Source organism: Serinus canaria, chromosome 13, assembly GCF_022539315.1.
Source record: "Serinus canaria isolate serCan28SL12 chromosome 13, serCan2020, whole genome shotgun sequence".
In the NCBI taxonomy this organism is placed as follows: domain Eukaryota; kingdom Metazoa; phylum Chordata; class Aves; order Passeriformes; family Fringillidae; genus Serinus; species Serinus canaria.
In genome coordinates, this window is record NC_066327.1 from 13,738,774 (window position 1) to 13,758,597 (window position 19,824).

General features: G+C 48.4%; 1 protein-coding gene across 1 annotated transcript in view; it reads right to left on the minus strand.

Moving 5' to 3' along the window:
• ADAM19 (ADAM metallopeptidase domain 19) overlaps positions 1-16,189 on the minus strand; it is a 31,448-nt gene extending 15,259 nt beyond the window's left edge. Inside the window, exons 1-6 of the mRNA XM_050979748.1 lie at positions 15,985-16,189; positions 15,637-15,716; positions 12,517-12,587; positions 3,257-3,335; positions 2,114-2,190; positions 294-486 (exon numbers count right to left, since the gene is read on the minus strand). Coding sequence (XP_050835705.1) covers positions 294-486; positions 2,114-2,190; positions 3,257-3,335; positions 12,517-12,587; positions 15,637-15,716; positions 15,985-16,045 — 561 coding nt within the window. The 5' untranslated portion in view covers positions 16,046-16,189. The remainder of the gene's footprint in view (positions 1-293; positions 487-2,113; positions 2,191-3,256; positions 3,336-12,516; positions 12,588-15,636; positions 15,717-15,984) is intronic.
• Between the last annotated feature and the right edge of the window lie 3,635 nt (positions 16,190-19,824).

Genomic DNA, 19,824 nt, shown 5'->3' on the forward strand with positions numbered 1-19,824 from the left:
ATGTGATTGATTTAGGGCAACCAAGGTCAGTATACCCACAGCAAGTGCCCTCAAGCCTGTCCTCAGCCCACCTTTTGTTCCTGTGTAGGATGTAGGAGCAGCTACAGCCCACCACAGTCCCCAACACTCATTGACTTCCCTGCTGGAGCCACTATTTCTTAACCAGCTTGCCAAAAACCCTCTTAAATGCTCTTCATTTCACTTTCTCAGCTATGCTCCTAGGGGACAGCAGGGCTGGGAACAGGTGGGATATTTGGGGCATCCTGTATGGACTCAGGCTGAGCCCTGCTCACCCTCTGGCCTGGTGATTTCATCCCAGCTGTGAAGTTCCTGAGCCAATCTTCAGCTGCATCCACAGTGCCCTGGTAGCCACAAGCTCCTCCCTGCAACCTCAGGTTGTCCAGCCTGTAAATCAAGTGCTGGTTTGGGCTGTCAGGAGCTGGCTCCAAGATATAGCTGGAATTGCTGCTCAGTATGATAAGCCCCCTGTTGAAACAGGAAGCAATAAAAGGGAAAGTTGATTACTATCACAGCAACTGGAGACAAATCCTGCTGCTGCTGCTGAACTCCCACCTGACTCTGGCAAGACACTTATCCTTACCAGGACAGGCAGTTCATTAATAAAAAAGTGGGAATATTTTGAGTTCAGAGGGGGAAAATCCCTGACCTTCCATATATTAAAACCCAATCAGTGGGCCTCAGACATTGAGAGGCTATTGGAGCCTGTGCTGCAACCTGAGAAGTTTCATTTACAGCTTTTTCTTTAGGGGCAGTGGAAGCTTTTCTACCAACAGAAGAAATTTGCCTTTAACAGACCTGACCTGAAAAATGTGAAGACTTTGTTTGTCAGCAGGAAAAGCAGAGTTCTTTCTGGGTCATGCACATACCCAGATGGTTCTAGATTTCTCAATGAGCATTTTACAGCCAGGAGAGGTGGACATGAGTGTGTGATGCCCACTAGAAAATGTGTGGCCTGATGGGCACCACCCACACCATGCAGGCTCAGAGGGAAAAGAGCCACGTATGCTCAACTCCTGTGCCTCCCTAGCAGTCAGAAAAAGATATCAAGGAGCTGCCAGCAGACACTGACAGCTCAGGGGTGCAGGAAGCCTCTGCACAGGCACACTGAACATCTCTGTCCCTCTGGAAAGCAGAGCCTAGGAAAACACAGGCTGACAGAAGCACGGCACTCCTGTGACTGCTTTTGCTTTTGGAGTGTTTATTGCAAGCCACAGGTGGCTGCACTGTCCTGGTTATCTCACCAGGCCCTTTGGCCTGTGCTGCACTCACTGAGATGTCTCAGGTTTGCTTTGGCAGGGGCTGTTTCCTGGCTGGACCCAGTCCCACCAGCACAGCTTCCAGCAGGGCTCCAGAGCAGATGACCACTAATGTCAATAAAGCCCGTGTGATGTTTTGGAAACAAACTCTGAGCTGGTGTAAATGAATGCAGCTCCTTGGTCACAACAAACTGCTTCATTTACTCCTGGCTGAGGATACAGACCCCCTTTTCCAGCCAAAGACTCCATTGCTCCCAAAATAAAGGTTTCACACACACAGCCCTGGCACCACCTGGGGAGAAAGCAGAAAGCAGAGCTCACAGCCCAGGAGGGAGCTAAAACTTGAAGATTTTGCCCCAAAACACACAGAAAATTGCCAGCTGTGAGAGACTGGGAGAAGGTTTCTGCACAGGTGTAGAGCACTGGGCTGGGACGTGGTGAGTCCTCTCCCTGCCTGTGGCAGATGCAGCCCTGAGCCACCACCAGGAGTCTTTTGCTGCAGTGGACTCAAGTGAAACTCAGTCTCTGCACCCGCAGAGTCTCTGCTCCCACACTGGCAGCACACAGAGGGAAGGGTCCTGGAGCTGCTTAGGAGGCCACGGCTACTAATGACACCCCAAATTCTGCATTTTCTCCAACGTGCCCCTTTTTATACCCAGGTTGGGTGGCCTTTGAGAGCTCTCCATCCACTTAGAGAGAATCAGGCTGCTGGGAGAAGAGCTCGGGTGGTGACACCTGAACAGGGCCATTCGTGGGGGTCATTCCTGGAGGCATTCCAGAGGCATTCCAAGGGCATTCCCGAAGCATTCCCGGATTCCAGCGCCTGCAGGACTCACCGCAGCCCTCGGCAGGTGCTGAGGGTGACGCTGGAGCGCTCCCGGCCGCGCACGGTGCCGTGGTAGAAGCAGTGCTCCTGCAAGGCAGAGGAGGCAGGGTTGGCGCTGCCCAGACGGGATGGACAAGGCACACGGGATAAATTTAGGCGTTGCCGAGTCCCGTACGAGCGCTGCCGACACTCCCCGGTCCTGCTCCCTTTCCGCTGCCTTCGGCAGCTGATTATCAGCGCTAAAACTCCGCGACTCCTCCGCGAAATTTGGCCTTGGGGCTGCCAAGCGCCGCCTGTGCCAGAGCATCAAACAGCATCAAACAGCTCCTTGTTGCCAGCAGAAATGGAGAGCTCTGAATGCCCCAGGGGATGGCTGCAGCCCTGGGGCAGACCCAAAGCTTTCTGCCTGGAGCAGGAGCTGCCCATCGCTGGCAGCTGGCCCCGGGTCGTGCCCCAGGGGATGTGGCTGCAGCCGCAGCGAGGGTGACACCGTGGGCAGAGGGGCTGCAGCCCCCGTCTCTGGGCTGCTGCTGGGACAAAGGCAGGCTCTGGCAGGGACAAGGAGGCTTTGGGGGCAGAAACGCCAACATATTCATTATATCCCTTCCCCTCACCCCGGAGCAGAAGTAGGAAAGATGATCTCATGGGGATTTTATCTCTTATTTTTGCTTTGTGACCAATGCACATCTTTGTGCTGCTGCAGCAGGGGCAGCCAAGTCTGGGTGAGATCAGTAATTTATGGGGTTTTATGGAACGGGAGCTGGCTTATAGGGGCTGCTTTCCCCAAAGGCTGGGAAGGTCCCCAGTGTGGGGAACTTGGTGGCAAAGCTAAAAGCAAGAGGGTGAGTAGTGTGAGGAATAAACAATTCCCCAGCACCCAGAGAGAGGGGGGCAATGCTGGCTGCTGACCTTGGCTCTCATAACAGAGCGCAGGCAAAACAGAAAGATGTTTTTACCATTTTTGGGGGATGGAGCAGCTTTCCCACTGGAACCTCCCAGATCAGAAAGCTGGACTGCCCTCCCCTTCAGCTCTAAGCTGTGGGGATCTGTGCCCTTATAAAACAAAGGCTCAGGAGGAAGAGGTTCACCTGCTTCTCCAAGCCCCAGCCTGGTGTCCCGTGCAGGCACAGGAGGGAGGGATCTCTGCACTCACCGTGTGGCTCAGGGGGGTGCTCTGGGCTTGGCCAGTGTGGCTGTAGTGGATCTCAGTGTAGCCTGGTGCAAAGAGGTTTCTGCAGACACAGTGGAGGGGGTGAAAGAAAGGCAAATTCAAAAATCAAGATGGTAAGACTTTTCTTTTGACCTGGATTTCTGCTTCTTAGGGGTGCTGGAAAATCAACTAGATCCAGCTCTTTCTGGAGCCAGTGTAAATATTCCTGCTGCTGTGAACCACTGCTGTGGATTTGGGGCAGTCACTGTTTTCTACCCATGGTGTGAAACCAGCTGCAACACCCTGAGAGGGCAGGTGAGAGACAGGGATTCACAGGACACCAGCTGTGCTCTGCCCTCAGCGAGTCCCTCCCGCCAGGACTGGTTCAGGGAGCAGCTCCTGGTGGCCTAGGAGCCATGGGATCCATGGCAGGACCATCACCATGGCTGTGGGACCTGTGCAGAGCACAGTGTGATGGCAGAGGGTCAGAAGGTGGGAGCACAGCTGACCTGGCCACTTCCATCTCTCCACTGCCCTGGCAGGAGCTGAGCACCTCTCACAGAGCACATCCTCTCCTGGAAGGGCCCCACAAGCCATCTAAGTGCTCTTTCAAGCCATTTATTAAATTAAAACAGTAACAGAGAGCCTGTCCCTGAGCTCAATTAGGCACCAAGATCCAATTCCAACAGCTGCAAGTAAACAATTCGATTTTTACATGAGGACTTTTAAAGATCCAGTATCCCAACCAAATCCCTGACCCTAATGGGGTCAGTCTCTGCACAGAGTTTTCTTTCTATTGCCAAATTATGCCCCAAATTATACTGGGATTAAATTCAAAGCACCAAGTCCTGCATAGCAAACACAACACAGGCAACATCTGGGTGCTGGTGTGCGTCCTCAGCTCAAACCCAGACTGTGTCCACTGCCCAAATCTGAGTACAATCATAAATTATTCTGTATCTGCATTTCAACTGCTGCCCAGAAGCTGGTTCACATCTTTGTTATGGGAAAATGCTGATTCCCCAATTTGAATTTGTTCATGTCATCCCCATGTACACAATATTCTCCCTGTCTTCAACCCAGGATCAGACCAAAAGTCTATAAAAGGAGCTCCTGTGCTCCTTTAGAAAGAAAGCATTTTGATTTTGTTCCAGAGGAAACAGCCTTCTCCTTCTTTTTAAACATCTGCATTTGCTAAACAGTGATGTAAAAAAGTACAGCAAGTCAAAATCTGGGCCAAACCAAGAAGGTCATATCCTGTGTCCATCTCAGCAGCCATAAAATGGAGGTTTAAAGCAGTTTTTAAAAACAGTAGTTTGTCTTGCAAAAATCTGGAGAAGAATCACAGACATGCCCTATTGATGGAGCACTCCTGCAGCAGCCCCAGGGTGCTGTCAGGCCACCAAAGTGCCACATTTGCCACCCATGAGGACGCCACATGCACCCTGGGCAATGTGTTCTCAGATGCAGCTGCAGCTCAATCCCTTTGCATCCCTGTTTGAAGCATGTCATGCACCAGATTTTAGAACTAAACTGCTAGAAAGTAGGAAAAAAAGTTGTATTTTCTTGGCCTGGTTTCTTTAAGCAGGATGAAGAAAGCTGCATCACAAGCAAACACAAAGATTTTTCCATCTTGGGTTTTGGTACCTGTCAGTCAGATCTTATCAACCTTGAAAACATCTCTGTTTAAAAAAGGGACTGGGTGCCTGTGATATCTAATTAAATTACACCAGAACAACAGGAAACAAAACCTTTTATCAGTGTTTGAAAGTGCTTCACCCACCTGGCCTCCAGAGGCTCAGACAGGTACCCACAGCTTAACAACAGACAACTGCTGTGTCTGATAGCATCTGATGTCAGGAAAACAGCAGCTTTTATCTGAACTCTGAAAGTTCAGCATAGCCCAGAAAAACTCATTTTGTGTCTTTCTGATGAGTTAATTCTTATCACCAGATGCTGTCAGTGATCAGAAGGCCAGGTTGCTGCCTTCAGCTGTCCCAGGTCTGTAAAACCAAGATAAGCAACATCCCACAGAACATAACTCCCTCCATCTTCCTGACTGCAGCAGCTTGCTCAGCAAGGGTGCAAGAAACAAATATTTAATCAACAGATTGCATTAACTGGCAGGAAATTGCCTGGAGCAATGCTCTGGCAGGTATCTGGTGTGTGTCAGGGGCAGACAGTACAGAGTGTGATCTGCCCTGTGCTGTTCCAGCCAGACACCAGCCCGTGGATTTGCAGTAGCTCAGGCTTTGCACAGCCTGCTTGCTTCACTCCCAAACAAACACTCTTGTGTTTTCCTCCTGCTCCTTTATTCTTGGAAAGCATTAGCCATGAATAGCCACTTGATCTCCCCTTCAGCATCCCCGGGAGGCTCCTCAGAGCTGTGACTGCCCAGGGAGGGCACAGGATGAGGCCACTCAGCACATCCCTCCCCACTCAGGCTCCAACCCCTCCTAGAGTGGATTAGGAATTTTTAGGGGCATTTAGGCAGCTGCTCAGCTGAAAGCCTGTGTCATCCCCATGGTGCAACTTGCAAGCCTCTCTGCACCAATTGACTCCTACTCCACAGCACAGGGTCCCTAAGAAAAGTCCAGTTTCTTATTCTGAGCTTGAAACAGTTCCCAGCCTTAAAGCAGGGGGACCCTGGGGCTCTTGCAGCACTGCCAGAAAGGGCTATCACAGGGGATTGATTGCACAAAGTGTGGTGGGAAGGGCAGTGAGGAAAGAGGAAAAACAACAGAACATCTTGCAACACCCTTGGTGTTTTATTTTGAGCCTGTAAAATTTCATTCCCAGCCCAACTCATTTCTTTAGCAAGCACCAGCTTTCCACCAAACTGCAAATAAACAGCAAACAAACCTTCCTGTCACCAGGAGTGCACCAGAGTGCAGCCAGTCTTGACTCTCTTTTCCACGTGTACCACTTGCTTGGTAAACAGCAGAGAAACACCCACACCCCAAAACCTTCTCTGACAAGAGAAAGACAACATCCCTGCCAGGCTGAACAGCTAATTCCAGGGGAGCTCAGCCCTGCAAAGCACTGATGGATGTTCCCAGAAAAACACAGAGTTCACCTCCTTGCTAGAGAGGGAAAGATTGGAAAAAACAGCATAATTTGTTTTTTTCTTCTCAGTTACATTACATGCCTCTGTAGTGACCAGTTCTCCAGCAGCTCACACTGAAGCTGCAAAAGTCTGGATGCAAAATAACATCACTTAAAGGCTTCTGAGATCCAGTCAGGCAGCTGGCAGATCACTAGCACACATCATCTTCCTAAAAGGCAGCGCTGAATCTCTCATTAGAGGAGTTATCAGCATGAAGAATGGATGAAGTCAGAGAAAAAGCTGGTTTGGGATGGGAGCACTCTCCTTTGCTAAAGCTGATAGCAGCTGCAGCTGGTTTGGGGCCAGGGGAAGCTGCACACGAGAGCTTGGGGTGTTCTAGAGGAGCCTCACACCTTTCCAACAGGGACCAGCTTTCAGCAGGATCAGTCAATCCCCAGCATCCAGCTCAGCCTCCAAGCTCAGGGTGGAGTGGCCTGCTCTTGGCAGGGTGTGTTCCCTGGGAAGCCCTGGGAGCCAGGTTGAATGCAAGTGAGGAAGCCAAAAGAAGGGAGAGTGGCTCAGTGCCATCATGTACAGATGGCCTGAGCGGTTCCTGCTGATGGCTGTCCTGGAGCCATGTCCTGGTCCTGCTCCAGCCTGTCAATGATATCATTGTTTGACACAAAGCCCTCCTCCCCGTGCTGCTCCCTGCCTGCAGAGCTGGCAGCACAGGGCAGCCTGGCCCTGCTGGGACAGGGGGTCACATACTTCACTCATGAGCTGAGATGGTTCTCAGCAGGACAGGGGCTGAGGGCAGCTCTCTTGGCAGGCAGCTGTCCCTGTGGCACTTGGGGACAGGAGAGGATGAGCTTTCAGCTCATCTGGCTGCTGCTGAGGAGCAGAGAAGCAGCTGGAGGAAGAGGGGCTGCACGGCACACCCAAACACTCCCAAAAACAGCAGAAGCAAAGCTGGGGCCTTGCTTGCATGGCCATGTCCTCTTGAGGGAGTGCACATTTCCCAGCTGCTCTAGAGAACCTCACCCCTGTTTTCCTGATAAATGGCAGCAGTTTTGCCTATAAAACATCACTTGTCAGCACAAGCCTAAGAGGGTCTCAGGGCTGCCATGAACACACTCAGTTGCACCAGCCTGAGATCACCCACAGGCACCCAGAGTGCCCCAGCAGCACTCTGATATTCTTACTAATTAGAGCAAGAAGGGCTTTTAATAATTTGGTCCCATCAGCAACCTTGTTTGGATTCATTTTACAGAGGGGCTGGTCTGCATGGACAGCTGCCAGCTTAGAAACACCCAGCAGTGTCTAGGAGATGGACATGGTTTTTATTTCCTCTCAGAAAACAAAAGCCAAATGGTCCATGAGGCTCTCATGAGAAACATTGACATTGATTTTTCAGTCATGAGACCAAGAAAAGTGGAGCCTGCAGTTTCTTACATCTCTTTCCCTGTCCCTTTCCTCAAATCACAAGAAATCTGTCCAGCCAGGCTGACAGCATCTGGGGGTGGAGGGAATTGATTTTCCCAAGAAACTTTAGACATGAGATTTCCATCTACAATTTGTGGTCCCAGTCCATTGCCTCTCAACAGGATCCAAGTAGGGTAAGAAGGGGAATGTGAACTCTTGCTCTCAGTCATTTAAATGTTCCCTAAAGCCAGAATTTATTATCAAAACCTGAAGTGGCCCCATCTTGAGCACCACCAACACATGACTCATGACAACACAAGCAGGCAGGCCTGCTTTCCATATCCACCACTAGTGGGAAATGGGAGATTTCAAGCCTCTGGAATATTGCAGTCAAAACCTGGCACTTCATAAAACCAATGAAATCCACTTTTTTTTTTTTTCTTGGTGAGTTCCATCCAGATGAATCCTGGAGCTCTTAAGCTCCCTTCCTCTAGAGCTTTTGCTAAGAACATGTTTATTGTGTAAACACAGCAGTTTGGAAGGAAAAAGTGGCTTTCCAACTGTTGAGGTGGAACTAAACAAGCCATTTTTAAGGCCTGGGAAAGCATCACAGGCTAAAGACTGTCCATCCCCTTCTCCCACCCACATCATCTGTAACATTCACTGTGTAAAATGTGTTACAGGACCCAATAAAGATTTATCACACAGACCCTTGACTTACCAATAGGAACCATAAAGGAAGAAGGAAATGAAATAAATGGAAAACTGGCTGATTATGAGACAGTGCACAAAAGATTTAAAAGGTTTAATTTCCAGGTCTCTTCCTCTCTGCCCCACACAGAGGAATCACTGAATATCCTGAGGGAATCAGGAAGCTGAAAAGCAGCTGTGGCTTTCCAGATCCCACCCCTGTTTTTCTGATGGTTCCAAGAGACAGTAGAGCAGGATAAACTCAATTTCCCCTTTGCATAACCCTTAACCCCTGCCCATGAAGGAAGCCCATTAGACACTGATGATGTGTAGCCCATCAGTGGAATAATCTCATATATCCTTCCTGCTCAGAAATGGGCAGCAACTTCCTCACTCAGTTGGTAGAGAGGCCCTGGAAATGTGGAAAAGCAGGAAACACTGGAATACAAGTGACAGATTTTTTACTGTACCACAAAGATCACCAGGCTGGGTGGGAGCACTTGTCACCTACCCAGGTGGGGCCAGCAGAGCTTGGAAATGATGCTGCTCCCTATCAGAGTGGCCTATCAGAGAGAGAAAGAGAGAGGAGAGAGAGGAGAGGAGAAGACTGAGAGAGAGAGAGAAAGCAGAGAGAGAAAGAGAGAGAGAGAATAGCGCAGATGCTAAGAGAGAGAGAGGCGCCCTCAGACGCTATGCAGCCCGACTCGCTCTCCCTCTCTAGCCCCCCCTCGCGTCCCCTCGCCTCGCGCCCTCAGCCGTCGTAGCTCACCTCACTCGACGCGCCGCGTCTCTCTCACTCCGCTTATCGCACGCTACGCGCCCCCGCCCGCATCTACTCTCCAGCTCGATCCATCTGACGCCCGTCATTTTGTCGTCACCTCGATGACGAGCGCCTAGAGGTGTTGTTTTTGCTCCCTTTCCTTCACAAAGGTGAGAAGCCAAATTCCATGCAGGTTTCTGCTGTGCAAATGGGAGCTCTCCTCTTCTAAGGAGGAAGGCTCACCCCAGGCAGTGCTGCCACACACATTGAGAGGCTCTCAGCCTGTCCCTGCTTGGCTCAAAGCTGCTTTTTATTAACAAATGCAAATGCCTTTTTAAAAAAGTCACTTTTCATCCAAAGTTTGCAACTCGGACTCTTCCGCTCCTAAGCCCCAGCCAAATTTAAAGCTGCTTTATAGGCAACTCTCCATATATTTGTTGTTTGTGCAGCTTTGAGCTTTCCAATCCCACAGCTGCAGGACATGGATCTGAGTGATTTAAAACAAGCCAGAGTCATTTGAGTGATATATTTTGTCATTATCCTGAAATGTTAGTGTGTCGTGAACTCTGCTTGAAACTCCAGAGTGCTTCTGACTTCTTATCAAGTTCCTGGCCAGGAAATAATGCAATATTATGTTAACTGCTAATGCAATAATTGTATCCACAGATATATGAAGCCCAAATGCAGATGTGTTATAGCTTATTACAAAACACTGGGTTGGGCACAGCTCTGAAGCAAGATATGCAATAATTTCTGTGTTTCACCTCAGTGGATGAACACAATGTGCTTTCCATATAGAATATGAAATTGGATGGGGTGAACATTTCTTCCACATATTGAAACTAGAATGTTTCTTCCAAAGCTGGCATCCCTACCAAAGTACAGATTATGGCACTTCCCTCACTTTTCAAAGCAATTTTATCAGAATTCTCTCCAGAAGGAGAACATCACCTGAATGAGCCCAGGGACAGAGGGGGACAGAGCACAGCACCAACCTCAGCAGCAAAGCTTGCTTCCAAATGCTCCTCTAAACTGCAGCAATTAAATGGCCCATTTCTCTGAGGCTGGTTTTAGTTAAAAAAGCCTCAAGTACCTGCCTTGAAGTTTTCAGTTCTCTTATACCCACCTTCATGTGAATTTGCAGCCTGGAGCTTAAAGGTTTTGTACAGCTTTGAAGGGACACTTCCCACTTGGGGGATTTCACTTTCTCTCCTGGGGCAACAAACTTGGGCAACAAACTCTTCCCAGAAGAAGTCCTGGATGCTGCAGCTACTCAGCACCCCAAACCTCCCCCAGAACCTCAGCTTCCCCTGTGAGACAAGCACGAGCAGAGATGAGCTCCTGGGTGCTGTGGAGCAAGCCCAGGTTGGGCTCTGCCTTGCCACACTCTTCAACAAGGGGAAGAGGTTTATCTCCACTTAAAAATGCTCTGTGGATGCTGATAAATACACAGGGCATCATCATTCCTCTTTCAATTTAAGTCTCTAAACTAATTCAACACTTTCACAAGTCTCTGAGAAGTGAAACCTTTCCACTAATTGCATTTTGTGATTGTACCATCGCTTTTCTTGAGCAAGGACTTGAGGCCTAGCAAGTCTCCCACATGAAGCACTGGTGTCTATGAATCACCTGCATTTTCCTCTGAAAATAAAAATTAAAAGCCCCAAACCAATTGGTTTTCAACCAAGTGCTATTTCATCAGCACTTGTGAAGGAGATCCATCTTGCAGTGGAAGTGTGTGCACACACTTCCAAGCCTGTGTGTATACATCTCAATGAATGAAAATGCACTTCAGGAAATAAACACAATAGGACCCTTCTATTATTATAACTCTGTTTACTAACACCAGCAGAGGGTTTTTCTGTGCTGGAAATAGCACGGCACGGCTCCCGCGAGCACCTGCAGCTTACATCACTGAGCTTGGAGCTCCAACAGATCAGCTCAGCAAGGATCCTTTCTCTGGCCAGCTTTCTGGGCCAGAAATATTCACCTTTGCATAGCAACTGCAGAATCAGCAAGGCCTGGCAGTCCTGGAAGGAGACCCCCAGCAGCATCAGAGGTTGTGCTGCTTCCAGGCTCAGTTCAGACCTGGCATGGTGCCACTGTCATCAGCAGCAGCTATTTCTCCAGACAGAACTGGCTTAGCAGTGCTCATGGTGCCTGGTCTTGTTTTCCCAGCTGAAACAGGCTAAAAACCACAGAATTTGTAGCTGTTTCTGTTTAGTTCTACACAGGTGCAGGACTGCCTGTGAAAAGCATCCGGTTTTTGCAGCACTGGAACTCTCAGTAGATTTTGTGACTTTTTACAGAAAACACCTCATACTCAATTTCCATCAGCCATCATATTTCAGGCTTTACTGCAGAAAATGACCAAAAAACCCTGGTTTCCCTCCAAAACACCCTTAATATCATTTAGGTTTAGGCACTGCTACCAGAACTAGTAAGATCTTCTAATATTTCACTCTTTTAGGAGGAAAGCTGAGCCCTCAATCTCTGTGGTTGGGATGCCCATAAAATACATTTAAAATATAAACAGTGTCATTATTCTGAGGTTATTATTCCTACTGATTCTACCAAACATTTGGTTGTATTTCCATAGATAAATCTTCAAACCCATTTAAAAATAAATAAAACACCAACAGTGCAAGTGGACTGCTGAGCAAAGACAAGCTTCTTGCAGCCAAATTCCCAGCTGCTATTCCAGTGCTGGAAACTAATGTCCTCACAGGGCAGAAGGGCTCTGGGGTGGTCTCCAGACCAGAATCCTTCTCCCTACCTTAATCTCCTGCAGCTTCAGCTGAATTCAATATCCATCACACCCTATGACAGCACACAGCATTGCTCTCACATGCCTGAGAGGAGGCTGCCTTTCAGTTAATGCAAAAACAATTCTTCAGTCTGCTTTAGCATGAAGGGCACTAATGGAATTGAAACTGTCAGATCATTTCTCCTAGGAAGCAGAGAAGGACCTCTTTGGATCACAGCAAATGAAATCCTCATTAGAGTCACACTGACTCCAAAGCACTGAGCCATTTGGTAAATAGGGAGCTTCATATCAACAACATTTTCCAGTTAATGTAGGAAGAATTATGATGCAAAAATAAGTTTACACACTGAGGGCCAGGTCACCATCTGTTTTTTTGCTGACAAAGCTCTGCTATAATGTGCTCTTGGCTGATTAACATCTGAGGGGACTTGGAATAACCTTGAAATCCAGTGAAGGACTTCCACATCCTGTCTTTATCAAAATCCTGCTGAAGTCAGAGGAGGTTTTCCTGTTGACCTCACTGTAATCCTTATTCACTATTTAAGTGGGATCACAATGCAGGGCACAAGCACACTTACCTATTTTTCTCCAGTTCCAAGATGAGCTCCTGGCCTTCTGCCTCCACTGTAACTTCAGCTCGGAGTGGGTGCTATGTGCAGGGGAGAGGGTGCCTGTTACTCACACATCATCCTCATGAACACATCCACAAACACAGACTGAAATCACAGCTGACCTTAAACCACCCCTTGCCTTCCTCCCACTTCAGACCTGGAGTGTTGGGGAAGGGAAGGGATGTACCAAGGTGGCTCCCAGCTCCAGGCATGCTGTGCATCCCACAGCACAGCCATGCAGAGGCAGGGAGCAGGGCAGGCATCTGCTGGGATGCTGTACCTGAGCTAGAGACACCACCTGGTGTCTCAGGAGGAGTAAAGTGCTCAGGCAAGGCAACTGGTCCTGGTGCTGGAGTGCTTGGAGGTGCAGTGAGATGGGAAGAGCTCCCTGCACGTCCCTCTGCTGTAGATTGTGCTCAGCACAACATCCCAGCACATCCCAGCTTGCCCCAGAGACTGAAGAGTCAAATATCTGAGCCAGTTAACCAAAGCTTCCTTTGTTGTCCCAGCAGAAAGACATTTTTAGGAGCCTATTTCAGGATGAGAGGAATCATGCCTCTTCCAGAGATTCTCACTTTGTTCCTTTACCCACAGAAAGTGCCAGTGAAAGGCACAGGGACCCTTGGAAGCCTCCAGACTCCAACCATTGCACAGACAGAATTTCAGCCTTCCCCAGGGCCTGCTGGTTTGAACAGAATGCACCCCAATTTCTAAGTGCAATGGCAAATGCATACACTAACCCTCCTCCCCACCAAAAAAAATCATTCCTGAGATTTAAAGCATAGAATGAGATTTTTAGAGGAGCAACTAGAAGAGGCTCTGGAGTCTGCAGTTTTACCTCCCTCAAAGCAAAAGCACTACATAAAGACAGCTTGGGGTTTCCAAGTCTGAATGCTTTCTCACAGAGAAAATGGATGAACAAATTCCCCAGAAGAGAAATAGCTCAAATTAATATAACAGTGCACTTCATTCAGCTGGAAGAAAAGAGAATCATGAGGATTGGTGAAATTATTAACCCATAGTATTTTCTAAATCAGTGTTGGAGGAGACTTTGAGGAACAGAAGATTGAAAGTGAAAGAAAGCAAGGCTGGCTGAAATGGGATGCTCTCTCAGCCCAGAGACATGCTCACTTGCCATTTCAGCAAATACAAATATCTCTTTTCATCAGCTCCCTGCTCATATTCTGGTTTTGCTCATCCTTCCTGCAGTTTCCAGGATGTGGCATCAGGCCCACGCAGATGATGCAAAGCAAATTAATACATTTAGGATATACAAAAAGGGATAATTGCAACAGGCAGAGCTTCTTTTACTAAATCACAGGTGCACAATTCAACTGAGGGTAGATCTGTGCTTCACTCACTAACATGAAAGCACTGTAAGGCTGCCTTGCCCATAGCTGAGGGTCTCCATCACCATAAAATCTCTTCACAAAGGTTGTGCTAACATCATTATTGCTAATATCACCCTCCCTCCTCCTTCAGCAATCCCACTGCTTCAGTCCATCAATTGCTGTGTAAATGAAACTTCCCAGCTGTATATAAGCTTTGCTAACACTCATTTCAGAGCCAATGAGAACTTGTCTGAAACAAACCAAGTGTGACCCCTGAGACCCAGCAAATTTATATGAGGGGAAATGCTCTCCAGATGTATTTGCATTACTATCAATAACAGAACCAAAACCTGCAGGCAGTATCACAAGGGCATTTTAAAAAGAACTAAGATCATGAGAGAGTAATTGTAGGGTTTTTTGTGTGTAATAGGACATAAAGATAAGTTTTAGAAAGTCTCATAATATGGAAAAGACCCATTAATAAATTCCCAAATAACACCACTATACTCAAGAAAAATGGCATGTCTCCATAATGCTGAGCTTCCCTTTTTTTTCTGGTTCACAATTGTAAAAAACACCCTGTGGACTTTCCTCTTTCTCTCAATCTCACAACTGCAATTACTTCTTGATTGCAACAACACCAAGCCTGGGAAAGGGAACTGTGTTTTGTGTTTGATGTTATCTGGACCTCAGTGATTGTCAGGGTCTGGAGGCTGTTGAGACATCCCTTCATCCACCCATGGAACAGCAGCAGGGGTGAGATCTGTATTAACACAGTGCCTGAGACACAGCCAAACCCACTCGAGCTGCTGGCTGGCTTTTCTTGCCTAGTGAAACACCCTCCCAGCTGGGATTCACAGAACCAGAGAATGGTTTGGGCTGGAAGGAATCTTAAAGACCATCTTGTTCCATCCCCATGCCATTAGGCTGTAACACCTTCCACTAGGAAAGATGGCTCCAAGCCCCATCCAGCCTGGCCTTGCACACATCCAGGGATGGTGCATCCACAGCTTCTCTGGGCAACCTCTCCCAGTGCCTCATCACCTCACAGTCAAAAATTTCTGCCAAATATCCAATCTAAACCTGCCCTTTTTCAGCTTAAAGCCATTCTCCCTTGCTCTATCACCCCACACCCTTGTAAAAAGTCCCTCTCTAACTCTCTTGTATCTCTTTTAGGTACTGAAAGATGCTACAAGGTCTTTCCAGAGTTCTCCATGATGAACAACCCAAACTCTCTCGGTCTGTCTTCATAGGAGTGGTGATACAGCTTTTGGAGCATCTTCCCTGCCCAGCCCCGGCCTGGCTCCAACAGGTCCATATCGTTCCTGTGCTGGGGATCCCAGACACAGCTCTGCAGGTGGGGTCTCACCTGACCAGAGTACAGGGTCAGAATCCTCTCCCTTGACCTGCTGGTTAATTTGATGCAGTCCAGGACTCAGATGGCTTTCTGGGCTTATCTTCTACAGCAGACTCCTCTATCCAGCCGCTCCCTAAATGCCACCGATGGTATTGCCCCTCTCCCCTTTCACAGACAGAGCGAGGCTTTAAGGCATGGCAGAGGGAAGGGCAAATGCAGTTCCCAGCTCACACAGCCTTTCCTGCGATCTGCAGGAGCTACGGCAGCTCCTGGCTCATCCCCACAGCTTAGCAAACCCAAACCGCGCATCGCCAGGTGTTCTGCTACCCGCGACACCCCCGTGCCCCGCAAAGGCAGGGCTGCCAACAAAACAGGGACCAAGCGCTGGGCGCGACCTACCTTGGGGCTGCCGGGGCCACCCGGGGCTGCCCAGCGCGGCACCACCACCTCGGCCTGGGGCCGCACCTCAGCGGCCGCGGCTGCGGAGACAAGAGGAGCGGCTCAGCATCCCGGCCCCTCCGCACCGCGGGGCCAGGCAGCACGAAACCGGGGCGGGAGAGGAGAGGGAGCTCTGCGCTGGTTGTAGGAAAAGCAGAAGGATCCCCCAACCCATCCACCCACCCATCCATCCATCCATCCTCCCTCCCCGGGCGCTCCGCAGCCGGAGCTCTGCCGTACAGCTCCGGAGCCGGGCATCCCGCACTCGGAGCGGCCACCCCGCATTTAGATGGGGCACCCCGCACTCACGGGGCGGCGGCCGCAGCAGCAGCGAGAGGGCGATGCCGCAGAGCAGCCCCCGGCCCCGCATGGCTCCGGGCAGGGACCGCTCTCCGCCGCCGCCGCCGCCCTATAAACCCGCCCGGCGCCGCCTGTCCCCTCCCACCGCACCCGGGCTCCGGGTCCGCCCCGCAGCCCCCTCCTCTCTTGCTCTCCCTCCGCACATCCCGGGATACTCCCGGGGGTCCAGCGGCTCTGCCCCGCGGGGCGCGGCTGCGCTGGGCTCTCTCCCCACTCCGGGGAGGGGGAAACCCGAGCACCTCCCTGGGGCTCCCTCTGCAAAACCTCCCCTCCAGCGCCTTCGCCAGCACGGAAATCCATTGTGCCTCCAAAGCTAGGAAAAAGGGGAGAGCTGGGGGAAGGAAGGAGCTCAAGAGCTGTTTATTTATTTGTTTGCTCTATTTATGTGCAACCTTATCATAGCTGATCCCGTGGTTCCAGAGGCATCCTAAATTTTTTCCATTCCTGGGAAATACATTACTCCTGGACAGTTGAAGGGATACAGGATAGATTTTTATGTGCTTGTATAAAAGGGCAGAAGTAAAAGGATGTTCTCTGCCTCTCTCCCCTTATGGTCGATGGGAGGGCCAGGCTTGAGGAAAGACTTGGGAAGGGATATCCAGCCACCATCCCTGTCTTCTGCATCCTTCAGGGCTGAGCCAAGGCTTGAAGTCCACACATCATCTCTTTGCTGGGCCTCTGCCCTTCAGGGGGCTGAGACTTGGGGGGCTGCACGACTGCTGAATTAGCCCGTGGGGTCGGGGGTCACACCAGGACAGGAGAGCCCAGGTTAGTGGGGCCACGCTGAGGTTACCAGCAGCAAACACTGGGGGACTCCGTGGTGCTGTAGGAGCTCCTGGCACACGCTGAGCCCACAGAGAGCAGCTGCCTTCCCTGTGTCAGTGTGTGACTCCCACCCAGCTCAGCTGCAGCCCCACTCCAGGCTGAAGGGTTGGCTGCCACCATTTTTATGGGGTCAGGAAGAGCCATTATTTAGCCACACTCTTCAGACAGACATTGATCTGCATTTCCCATTCAACCCTTTCCATTAATCTCTATACTTCAAGTGTCTGTGGAGGTGAACCACCAGGGAAATGAGAAATGGGGACAATTTGCATGAGGAGAGGTTATAAGTGCAGAGTGTATAAGAAAATCAGGCTGGTAGAAGTGAATACTCCCTTCAAAATCAAGGTTTGCCAGATAACAGTAATGATTTTGTCTCTTGTCCAGAGGATTATTTATGCTATTGAAAAATCGAATATCTTTTATTCTGAAGGTTTTTGCAGGCTCCTGCCAGGGCTGCCCAAAGGAAAGGTGACTGTTCCCTTTTGCAGATACCATTTTGTTTTATATCTCACAGATGTCCCCTTTGTCCTCAGCACTTCACAAACTGAATCTCTCTGATCTTGTGAAGGTCAGTTTATTCCTGGTATCACCCTGGCAGAAGGAAGTCAGGCACTGCAGGGACACCTAGAGGGAATAACCAGGGTGAGAGGCTATAAGTGACATTTTAACTGACCCATAGAGAGGTCATGAATTTTCATGGCACAACTAAACCCTCTTGTTTCAAAGAGCAAAAAATACAGGGGCAAAATTTCAGCTCTTTTCTAATCATATGGAATATTCTGAAGGGAAATCTTGATGGTTTTTTTCCCTGTGAATTCCCCTACTTATTTATAGCTGCCTGTAATATAGAAGAAAACAATGGCACTATTGTGCATGTCTATATTATAAATAAGTAAAAATGCAAGCCAAATTTAGACACAAATTTAGCTACCCTGCTTTCATCCCTGCATAAAATTTCTGCCTACCCAAAGGGAAAAAACCCACTTTGATGAGGAGATTGTCACAAATTTCTCAGTACAATAAATCTTCACAGGCACTGCTCCATGTATTTCTCTAAAATAAGATCAGCTCAAAAAAGCACAAAATGGGATAAAATGAGCCTTATGTAAAGACTATTAAAATATTTAGGCCAACAACTATCTGCTTGTGATTGCTTCCAGCATTCAAGTATCATAAAAATAAAATATGTGTAATATTTGCATTTGTTATATAGTGATATTTTTACCTTTGGATCTTGGTAATATGAGAACGGATATCTCACTTGAAAACCACCAGAAAGTCCCTGTATAAAAATATAACGACAGCCTGTGCAGTGGTTATATATAGGTTAATATATATATATAATATATCATTTACATTACTGAGACATTGTTGCATGGAGAAATTCAGGGTATTTTAGCCTTATCAACAGTGCTCAGGTGCTGTAATGCTGTTTCTGGCACAGGGTGAGTCAGATCCTGCCTGTGCCCACCTCTTCAAAATCTCTTCCCCAAAGTCAATTGGTCATTTGTGGATTTCACAGAACAAGGTCAGACTTCTGGTTATCTAAGAATTACACAGGCTCAGACTCATTTCCTCCAGGACCCAAACTGTCTGATAAAGAGTATCAGCTGGGAATTTCAGATCTGCTTTGTTCCCTCATCTGTTACATCCCCGTGACCGAGGAGTGGAGCAGCAGTCTCTGTGCAGCACCCAAGCAAGGGTAAGGTGTTTCAGCCTCCCCAGGGCAAAGCTGATGCCAGAGCTTTTGCAGAGGGGGTTCTGCACTTGCTTGACAATTTTCAAGATGATTTAATGCTACTGTTGTTAGCTGGAGTGCAAAAGAGGAGAATTCTCCCTTTATGTTCATAGTAAATCAGGAATTAGGCACCCAGAAAGAAATGGACCCAGGGAGAGGAAAATGCCTGTTCAAGGACCAGACTTGAGCAGAGAATGACTGAGGTGTACCACAGCCCAGTAATATTTCATGTGAACTCTCTCTTAGGAAAGGCTGTGGAACAAAGTGCTCTGAGAAGACTCCTGCTGACACTGAAGGAAACTTTACCCAGAATCAAAGGAGAAGGGAGAAGGGAGAGGACTGTCCTGCCTAACCTCTGCATTACAGACACTCTCACTGATGAGAGAAATGTTACAACTTTGGCTGACTCGAGTGGAATGTGAAATCTCCCATTTTACAGAACATTCTTCTGGTTCAGATCATTTGAAACGATCAAAGGAAGGAGGCTGTGAATCTGTGAAGGAAACTGGAGATTCAAGAATTAACTCCTTTATCCAGTGTCTTGACAGTTGGGAGCAGCTTCAGCTGACCCAGAATATTCTGTTCAGCTCTGCTTTTCCACCACCCATGTAGGACAGCAGGAATATTTGGAAGGGCCCTGGAGCAGCTGTCCTGCCAAAGAGGGAGAAGTGCTGTAAGATGATCAGGAGCTAGACAAGGGCTTGTCCTGATGTGCTGATAGCAAAAGGGTATCAAAGCACTCCCTGTGCTTCTTTTAAAGGGTGGGTCACTGCTGACACTTTCTGCTATGACTTTTGCTTCATTCCTACAGGCAAGTGATCTTGAAGATGATTATATTTGCAGACACAACTTTTAACTCTATTTCCACATATGAAACAATTATAATCCTCTCTGTGCTGCCTGCAACCTTCTGCAACACATCAGTAATTATACTGAAATAGTTAATTCTAATAAGAAAAGGGAAACAGGCATAACAGCACAAGGGTTTTTAATAACATCCAATCTGTAAAACTGTCCAGTAATTTTGGAGAAGAAAGTTGTCTCTGTAAATGGATAGCTGTGATGCACTGGGAAGCACTGAGTGTCCTTAGATTTTTACAGTAGCAGGAGGAAAACAAACTTTGTACTGAAAATCTTCATCTCTTTTTCAAGAACACAAGGTGGTTTTTTTTGTTTAGATTAAGGTAAACAATAAGGAGGAAAATAATTATAAGAGAGTAGAACAT